The sequence below is a fragment of the Eschscholzia californica genome, unplaced genomic scaffold, assembly GCF_041429995.1.
Source record: "Eschscholzia californica isolate CP2 unplaced genomic scaffold, dmEscCali1.0.p SCAF_2, whole genome shotgun sequence".
NCBI classification, from domain to species: domain Eukaryota; kingdom Viridiplantae; phylum Streptophyta; class Magnoliopsida; order Ranunculales; family Papaveraceae; genus Eschscholzia; species Eschscholzia californica.
This window is the reverse complement of record NW_028238309.1, coordinates 51,559,697-51,570,165: the sequence shown is the minus strand read 5'-3', so window position 1 is coordinate 51,570,165 and position 10,469 is coordinate 51,559,697. Positions and strand designations below refer to the sequence as shown.

At 36.1% G+C, this 10,469-nt stretch overlaps 1 protein-coding gene across 1 annotated transcript; it reads left to right on the top strand.

Moving 5' to 3' along the window:
• Positions 1–2,990: 2,990 nt before the first annotated feature.
• LOC147558823 (GDSL esterase/lipase At5g45910-like) lies at positions 2,991–4,522 on the top strand. The gene has a single exon (XM_086660500.1). It carries the CDS (start codon positions 3,099–3,101, stop codon positions 4,389–4,391), a length of 1,293 nt encoding a protein of 430 aa, XP_086516626.1. The 5' UTR covers positions 2,991–3,098; the 3' UTR covers positions 4,392–4,522.
• Positions 4,523–10,469: the final 5,947 nt, after the last annotated feature.

The window sequence follows — 10,469 nt, the reverse complement described above, 5'->3', positions numbered from 1 at the left end:
CAAAAATAGAAAAAGGGATAGGGTGAAAGAGGGAGAAAGGGATGAATAGAGAGAGAGGAAGAAAAGTGGTTGGAAAGTCTTGGAAGGTCGCCGGAATTCATGGTCACCAGAGTTAATGGTGGTGTGAAGGGAGGAGGGAAGAAGACAGATTTTTTTTAATTCCCCAAAACTTGGGAATGTTTGGAAGAAAAAAAAAAGTGTTTCCGCCCGAAACTTTGTACCCCGAAAAATTTCCTCATTTCCCCAAAACATCGACCTTTTTTATTTCGGGAGAATTCTCATCTCAGAGCATCTCCAATGCAAAACTCAAAAAAAATTCTAATTGATTTGGAGCATCTCCAATGCAAGACCCAATTTGAGAAACTCGCGCCACCTATGATTTATTGAGTTTTTGGAAAATAACTCTCTTCGATCCAACACTCTATTAGGCTTTCAAAATGATGTGGCATCCTTTCATTTTGAGATATCTCAAGAATAAACTCAATATTTTGAGATACCTTTGGTATAAGTCCTTAAGCAGAGTTGTAGTTTTTTTTTTTTTTTTTTGGGGGGGGGGGGGGGGGGGGGGGTTGGTAAAGATGCAGCTTAAAATTGCTATTAGCTTCGCAAAAAAAGGATTGACTCTAGTCAATCTTCGTTGACCTCAAACAATTACAGACACCTTTTTGTTCGAGGGGTGAGTCTGAGAAAGTAAGAGCATCTCCAATGCAACACTCAATCTTTGAAATTCTGAGTGCCACTTAAGAATTTTAGAGTTTTTTCTTAAAATTCCTCTCCAATGCAACACTCTATTTGGATCTCTAAGATGACGTGTCAAGGGTGGAATAGAGATATCTCAAGAGGACACTCTATTTCTAGAGTGTCCTGTTGAGATATCTCTAATTGTCCAACTCATCAATATTTGATTTTCAACCCATAGAAATCAAGTCTTCTATATTTTCTAAAACAACTAATTATTTATTTACAAAAATAACTATGTCACATAAATAAATAAGATAAGTTTAGAGTTTTGCATTGGAGACAAAAGAAAATTGAGGATCTCTATTAAGGCCACCTAGGAGTGAGAATCTTAATTGGAACTTGACACATAGGATGAATAGAGATTTTTGTGAGTTTTGCATTGGAGATGCTCTAAGTATTGTCTCTAACCCGTAAAGGTCCAAAAGGTCTCGGATTGGCCAATCCTAAGGTCAGCTCTGAGTAAACATTACTTACAAATTACTCTAGAATCAATAAACACTTTTCAAAGATGTACCAACTTCAAAAAAATTTCAAACAACGGATCAAAAGATAAAATTATAAAAAAAAGTAAGGTTTTATAACCGGTGTTAAATAAGAAAAATCCATCTTTTAAAGCCGATTTTTATTTTATTTCTTCAACTAACGAACAATAAATGATACCCATAAAAAGAACATGAAGAAATCTAAGGGTTTTGGTGAAGATTTTGAAAAAGAAAATCAAAATGAAAATGGAAGAAGAAAAAGAAGTGAAAAAGTGCTCGTTGTGCCAAAACCTCAACTTCATCATCCTCTCACCACCGCCACCGTTGCTCTAACTTTGTTTTGGGCAGACAGAAGGTCTCCTTCTTTGGGGGAGAGAGAAATTATTTTGGAAACCCCAAAGCCACAATTATTTCTTTTCTTACAAACCAACACAATTATGTATAAAAATTGAGAATGGGACTTATCCTTCTTCCTTCTCCTCCTACACGTACCAACAAACCTGATATGATAAATAACAAGACCAGAGAAAATTTTATTTTGAGTCAAAAAATAGACTTGTTTGTTTTAACTCCCTAATCTTCATCTCCCACATCCGACACCACCAACTCCGAGATGTTCCTTGGTTAGGTAGCCACGAGATGTTCTGTGGCAAATCGATCATGAAACCCTCGATCGAAGGTATGAAGTTGAAGAAGAAGAAGAAAGGGGATTTCCCCTTTGTCTACCATCAGGACAATGTTTGTGTTGCCCTGCTGAAACGATGAAGATGAAGGGGTCTCTCCATTTGCCTTCATCATCCCAAGCAGATCTCAAATCTGTGTTTTCTGGAGTGGGAACGAGAAGGAAATGAAGATAAAGAGAGAGATAGGGAGAGAGAGAAAACGAGAGCAAAATATGGTGGTGAGTGGTGGTCGGTGATTAGAAGTGGTGATGGTAATGGGTTTGGACACAACTTTGTCTCACATTGCTTAGGATTTTATTTTGGGGTATGAAATAACACTTTGTCTTATATATCGGCTACGTCTTTTTGGTGCGTTTGGCACCTAAATTGGTTAGGTGAAGAAGCCTTGAGTAGTCAACGGAAAATACGGAACTAGGGTAGCTGGCTAGTCATTGCCTAATCAAGGAAAATTTGGTGTTAAAATTTGATCGTTTGTTTGACTTTTTGGGAGATTGAACTTATTAAGGGAAGCTTGTTGACAACTAAAAATATTTTACTAACCTACCCATTTATAATGTAAAGCATTCACGGGTAGAAGAGTAGAACTTTTTATTGTATTAAATTGAAAAGATAATTTTGAACAAATGTTGTATTAGAAAAGAATAACACCCAAATAAATGTGACGTAAGAAATAACATATAATCATTCCATGTGGAAAGAACTCGTTCTACTGCATGTATATTGGTTGCAACACGAAAGATATTTTGCACGATGATCAATTATAAGCTCATAAAAACTATGAAAATGGATGATTACACAATTTTTCAACTTGCTTTTTGACATTTTAGTCGTGTGTCAATTTGCACGAAAGAAACGATTACGCATTGGATAAGGCCGTGGGAGACGAATAATCAAGATTATGTTCTAGAGGGTGTTGAGGAAGGATCGACCAAGTTTCACATGGGTAACCTAATTGAATTCGGGAGGGTCGGTGCCCACTGCCCACATATTAGCTGATGGGATATCAGATTCCCATTTGGATTAGTATTACTCAAATAGTTTCTAATAATTGTGAATTTAGAAAGGAAGTAGTAATTAATCCTTCTGAAAACAGTAATCCCATCTTACCTCCAATTTGACCTCCATAAATACCCTCCTCACTTCACCTCCTATCTCCCCACACATCTATCATCTCTCTCTCTCTCCAAGAATTATGGCACTAACAAGAATGATCAAGGTGAGTATCCTTTCTTTGTTTTTACTACTGTTAACAGCTACTGGTGTAATGATAATGACTGCTGCTGAAAACACTAATGAAGGAAAAAGGTCGTGTATAACTTCAATTTTCAATTTCGGAGATGATATATCTGATACAGGTAATTACGTAATACAAAATCAAGAATTAATTGTGAATTCTGCATCATCATCTCCTCCTCGCCCTACTAACCTCACCTGGGAACAAGTTAATCACAATCATAATGGTGTCCAAGACATGAGTTTTCTTCGTGGTTATATTCGTCCCAATCGAACTTATGGGGACGTTCACTCTCTTCCTTATGGCATCACTTTCTTCAACAAATCCTCTGGACGTTTCTCTAATGGCCGTCTTATCATAGACTTCATGGCTGAAGCTTTAGGTCTCCCACTCCTACCACCCTATTTGGCTACAGATAACTCTACCGATTTCAAGAACGGTGTAAACTTCGCAGTCATTGGAGCTACTGTCCTTGATGATGAAGTTGTCAACTCGTCGTTATCGGCTCCTGCAATTAAGAATTCACTGGGTGTTCAAATGGAATGGTTCAAAACCCTACTGCCATCTTTGTGTTCTAACTCCCAAGATTGTCAACAATATTTTGCAAGTTCATTGTTTCATGTAGGAGGAATTGGTACGTACGATTACACTTTAGACAAAGACAGTAGTCAACTCCAAGATATGGTACCCAAGGTGGTTATCGAAATTGCTAGCACCGTTAACGAATTAATATCTCTAGGAGCAACTCAAGTAATGGTGGCAGGATTAATCCCTATTGGGTGTCTTCGTAGAGCTCAAAATAACTACCCTCATGAACATGTCTATGATCGGAATGGGTGTATTTATGAGTTGAACCAAGTTGTTCATCACCACAATTCTTTCCTCCAACTTACTATCCAACAACTTCGAGAGCTATACCCTCATGTCAACATAATTTACGCCGATTATGCTTCTGCAACCATGCGTATCATCAACTCACGACGTGATGAATTTGGATTTATAGAGAACAAAGACACACTTTCAGTAGTTTGTTGTGAAGCAAGAGGGTTGGACGCTTACCTCTACGAAGATAATGCAGAGACGTGTGAGATGGGCAATGTCTGTAAGAATCCAGATAGTTACATAATGTGGGATGAAACACATATGACTGAAGCTGCTTATCGAGTAATGGCTTCTAGTGTTATTTCAGGCAACTTTACGCTCCCATCTTTTGACATGTCTGCTAGGAAGTGTTCTTCATCACATCAATAGCTTTATTTGATTTATCTTCACTGTAGAAACAATAGATTTTACCACATGTTCAATTAGTTAATTTTATGTTTTTTTGTAAGACTTGCAGAACTAGACTATAATAAAATATATTGAAGTTACTTTTTTTAGAATCAATCTTCATTCTGTACTTTTTTTTTATAGCTAACCATAATTGGACCAGTCGCATATTATCAATGGATTGAAAAGCCTTATATTTCCATGGGCACGGCTGGTATAAAACTGTGACTCGGAGTTTTATAAGTGTGAACTCTAAATGACTCAGAGTCTCTATCCAAAGTATATCCAGACAATTTTAGTGTTCTTCAGACTATCAAACTGTGAAGCATCAAGTGTCGCAAGGATCTGAAAACCTTGTCAAAGCAAAAAAAACTTTTACGGGAGATCGTGTCTTTAGATTATGAGATCAAATTGCAGATTGTAAACGTTGTACAGAATAAAAGTAATCTAACTTAACACCATTAGGAGAATATAAACGATTGTTTATTATTTGTATCACAGGTTGTTAAAACCATGTAATTGATTATCTCATTCAGAATTGATGTTTGGGTATCTCATTGTCATATTTCTCATCTACCTGTTCGCATAAAAGAACTTGTTTTTTCATAAACTCGTAACTTACTGAAACAACTAACATGCTAAACATCCTATATGATAAAAGTTACGGAAAGTAAAACGCACCTTTTGTCCTTCGAGAAGTCTCTCTAGAACACCAACTCAAAGAGGAAGGTCTAAGTATTCAAACTGACTACTTCCAGGTAAGTTCCGCGGTTTCTGACCTCTATATAGTCCGTGGGCGATGTCTTTACTTTGGGATTAACTACACAAACAATGTGCAAAACTAAACTTAAGCCCTACTAGTGCTTCATTGTAAAAGTAAATAGGACTAACTAAACGGTCTCTATACTTCCTCAAAGATGCGCCATATAATATAAACCATGGAACCATTAGATCTAGAAGGAAGTCCGAAATCCCAACAATTCAAGGGGTAAAGAAAACTCCGAAAAGTATAATCTGATGAGTAAAAAAGGTTCATGTGCAAGGCACATACTCTCTCGTTGCCTAGCCGCTTGTCTAACATATCGGCTGGATCTTTTGGGCCGGTTTGGCGCCTAGATTTGGTCAGGTAGAGTAGCCTGGGTGGTCTCTCTTTAGGCCTACCATAATCCATCAATAGTCTATCTTCAAGAACATCGACATTAATTCCTCACAAACTCATCTTTTCTTATGTATTCCCAAAGAGATACTGTAAGCATACAATTATCTTCCACTGTAAAATGTAAAGAAAGAACAAAACACATGACAATGCATTTCTAATCAAGCATAAAATTTAGTGGTATAATTTGCTTAAAATTAGACAGAACCAAAAAAGCTCTTACCCTTCACTTACGAAGAATCAGCCAAGAGTTGCAAAAATTAGCTTTGATCTTAATCATGGAAGAAGAAAGTAAGCAAGGCATTTGCAAGGTATTTACAAGGCACTACAATCACTTTGCAATGCACTGCAGTCACTTTGCAAGGCACTGCAATCACTTCACAAGGCACTACAATGAGTTTGCAATCTATTAAAAATCTGTAAAGACAAATATGAAAATAAAAATACACAAACAATGTTCAAAATGTAATTATCATAAATACCTTCAATATCAAAACCAATCAACAAAGTATTAACAAAAATATTCATTCATTCATCATAATATTCATGTCCAAGAGACAAAGTCAAAAAAAAATTATTTTTGGACTAGCAGTAGTTCTCATCAGAAATTATATTAACAACTAACTTTCCTCTAAGTTTTGTCATCTCAGATGGTCGGATTTGTATTCCTTCAGTATCATCACCCTTCGTAATATTTGAATAAATTTGCACACGTATAAAACACAATCGACTCTATAAAGAAAAGACAAGTCATTGAGTTGATAAATGTAACACCCCTATTTTCTATATATATCAAATTAGGTGGAAATAACAAAACTCTAGGTCAATTTGGGATTGGGCCTAATATGAAGAGTAAGTTAGTGTGGGCTTGAGCAGCATAAATAGAAGGGGTCTAGAGCTCTTTTTGTAGAAATAGAACAAAACTTAGAGAGAGAAAGAGAAATGGTATTCTTTGGAGAAGATTTTGAAGAATAAGTTGAAGAAATTTATGTATTATTTATGTTATGGTTAGTATATCTTCTTAATCTTCAACAAGCCACTCTTAGTGAATGAAGAATGGATAAAGAAGAAAAGAGGTAGAGATGGAGTTCTCTAGAGAGAGAAAGAGGCATTATTGTGTTCTTGATGTCATCTAAGGCAAAAGAGATAGATTTCTTATCTCCTAATTCTTTTGTAGGCTTTTTCAATTTATTCCATGATAGGTTTAGTATTGTTAATCACATAAGTTCTATAAAGAATGATTAAATGATTTAGATATTAGTTCTATCTTGAATTTCAAAAAATAATTATATAGGACAATGTTTTGATCTAACTTCAAAATTAGATCTGGATTTATTAGTACCGAATCTAGGTGTCTATCTTATAAGGTTGGAAAGGTATGTTTGTCTACTTTCTAGTGGTTCAAACGGTTAGTTAATTGGAGTTCCGAGCGAGGAGTTATAATAATTTTCGTACAAGGTGTCAGAGCAGCCCCTACTGTATTTCTGTCTAGATTAAAAGTAAATCTGGTATTGATTGGTAATGAATCTCGGAGTGTATCTTATATGGTTGGAATGGTCTGTTTGTCTACTTTCTAGTGGTTCAAACAGTTAGTTAATTGGAATTCCGAGCGAGGAGTTATAATAGTTTTCGTACGAGGTGTCACAGCAGTCCCTACTGTATTTCGGTCTAAATTAAAATTAGATCTGGTATTGATTGGTAATGAATCTCGATGTGTATCTTATATGGTTGGAAAGGTTTGTTTGTCTACTTTCTACTGGTTCAAATGGTGAGTTAATTGAAGTTCCGAATGAAGAGTTATAATAGTTTTTGTACTAGGTGTCGATACAATCTCCAATGAGCGAATTGATCGAGATAATTCACATGGTTTCTATTCTGCAAGCAATGTATTTCCTAGGTATATGATACCTTATATTGGTGAGTCTATATTTGTTAACTATTATGGTTATTTGTTTGTTTGAGGTTGTGATCCACGTGGGAATCTATTATGAGCATCATCCATTTTGACTTGCCATGTGTTGTTGGCTTGAATGGTTTGGTGAACTAGTTCGTAATTCTTTATTAGAGCCAATGTTTGTGGTGTGATGCTATTATGATTGTATGATGCTAGTATGTGTGTGATGCGATGGATGTGATGGAGGGTTGAATGAGTTTATGTGGTTGGTTCGACCCTCTCTACCGAAGGTGATGTAGGTAAGGAGCTTATGGGGTCGACGCTAACACAATGGATGACCTTGTGGACCACATTCTCATTCGACTTATGTTTTTTGTATGATGCTATTATGTGGGTGATGTGATGGAGGGTTGTATGAGTTTATGTGGTTGGTTCGACCCTCTCTACCGAAGGTGATGTAGGTATGGAGCGTATGGGGTCGGCGCTAACACAATGGATGACCTTGTGGACCACACTCTCATTCGACTTATATTTGTTGTATGATGTTATTATGTGTGTGATGTGATGGAGGATTGTATGAGTTTATGTGGTTGGTTCGACGCTCTCTACCGGAGGAAATGTAGGTATGAAGCTTATGGGTTCGGCGCGAACACAATGGATGACCTTGTGGACCACACTCTCATTCAACTTATGTATGTTGTATGATGCTATTATGTGTGTGATGATGGAGTTGATGGAGGGTTGTATGAGTTTATGTGGTTGGTTCGGCCCTCTCTACCGGATGTGATCGAGGTATGGAGCGTATGGGGTCGGCGCTAACACAATGGATGACCTTGTGGACCACACTCTCATACAACGTGGACACCAACTTGTCATATCATTCGACGAGAGTTGGATGATTGTGTCTTTTGGCATAACGTTTTGTCGACTTAATTGTCAAGTTAGGGTTCTATAAAGGTCTATCCTGGTGAATAGTGTGATCTTTTTATATCTATTGAAAAGGAGAAAGATTATTATCACGAGAGTTAATATTGGATTAGAATACGAGGACGTTGAAAGCCTAATAACCAAGAACATAAATTACTAATTTCTACATGCGTGTGGTAAATCTCGTTGTATTATGTTAGTTGTCACGTTAAATTTCAGATAACGCCAATAATGAATATGAATGAATTACTTCCTTGATTGGGGATTGAGCTTGCCTACCCGAGACTTAGGTTTGAGGAAATCTACTGCAGTTGGGTTTTAACCTAGCTATTTTGTTTTACAGGTATTGATTGTGCACTCGTGGTAGGCGTTGCTCGTGGATCCAGTTTGAAGGTCTCAAATCTTTGATTTCAAGGGGCTTAGCTTGAGATTTGGGATTTGGGGCGCTACAATAAATAACCAAAAGCATTACTTGCTATAATAACAAAATGACGGTTTCATACTTACGGAGTTACTAATTGTCGTGGACAGTTTACTTGCTTTCGCGTTATTCGTGTAGGAGGTTTTGAACGCAATTTATCGATATCAAAAGCAAAAATAAGACCGGCATCTGCAACATTTATCTACAATATCAAATACTTAGTTTTCATGGAGTTATTAAGACTTTGCAAGGCTCTGCAAAGACTTTTGTAAGGCTTTTGCAAGGCTCTCCATGGACTTTGCAAGTCTCTGTATGGACTTTGCAAGGCTCTACAATCATTTTGCAAGGCTCTCCATGGACCTTTGACTTGCAATGAGTGTGCAATTTATTCAAAACCTAAAGTAATGACAAACATGAAAACAAAAAGAAGACACATCAAAGGTTGAAACTTACCACTCTCTTTGCATACACGAAGAATTTGTCGTTCTTTCTATTACGATTCTCATTGTTTGGCTACATGGAGTTCAAGTGATACCATTTCCAAGGATTGATTGTCAATACCAAAAGTGACCATTGATAACCATGAGTTCCTTCTTTGACTTCAAATGATTGATTGAGAATATCAACATTTTAGAGGAATCATCAAAGTTTGAATTTTGATTTCAATCTTTCGGTTATCTTCGGCAACTATTGAAAAAGATTAAAAGAAACTTGTAAGTATTCTGTTGTTATTTTTCCAACTCTATGAAATCAATTCAAAAAATATTCTACAACTAAGTTGTTTATAGTCCAAGTTATTTGCCATTTAGACACAAAGGCTTTGCAAAGTGTTTGCAAGGTTATGCAAAGTATTTGCAAGGCTCTGCAAGCATTTTGCAAGCTAATGCATACATAATTTTTTAATATACAAAAGAACAAATATGAATATATCAATTGTACTCAAAGATAATAATAAAATATTTAAAGATTAAAAGATTTAAAGTTAGTCACAAATATGAATATGAATAAAGTCACATTTTTACACTATAATTCAAGTGATTTTGTAAGAAATTTGCAAAAGCCTTTCAAGGTCTTGCAAAACCTTGCACGACCTTGCAACAACCTTACATGGCTTTGCAACACCCTTGCAACATATAAATACTATTGAGGGCATCATCATATAACCGCATCATATAAACCTAACAAAGATATTATAGTATTGTCTAATTATAGAACATAAATTAAACCCAACAAGGTGTTTACAAGACAATGGAAGGTGTTTGCAAGCCAGTGTAAGCTCATTAAAGCATTTCGTCAAGCATGTCTTGTGCATCATTTAGACGACCTGATTTCAGGAAAACCTAAACAAAAGCCTTGCGGGTGACCTAAATAGCATCATAAAATAGAACTTATAGACCTTAATACAACAAAAATTATGCTAATCCACATTAACAGTAGTTAAAATCAATATAAGTATTTAATACATCAAAACTTCTATGAACAATAGCTAAAATGTTACTGAAATGGTAAACATCTATGAATAAAACATCTGTGAACAAACCTAGATGGTTTTAGGGTTCGAGAGATTAGGGTTCGAGAGATTAGGATTCGATCCACTGTTACTAAAATCAACATGCTAAAATCAACATGCTAAACCCTAGTTAGTGGTGTTATAAAGGTCGG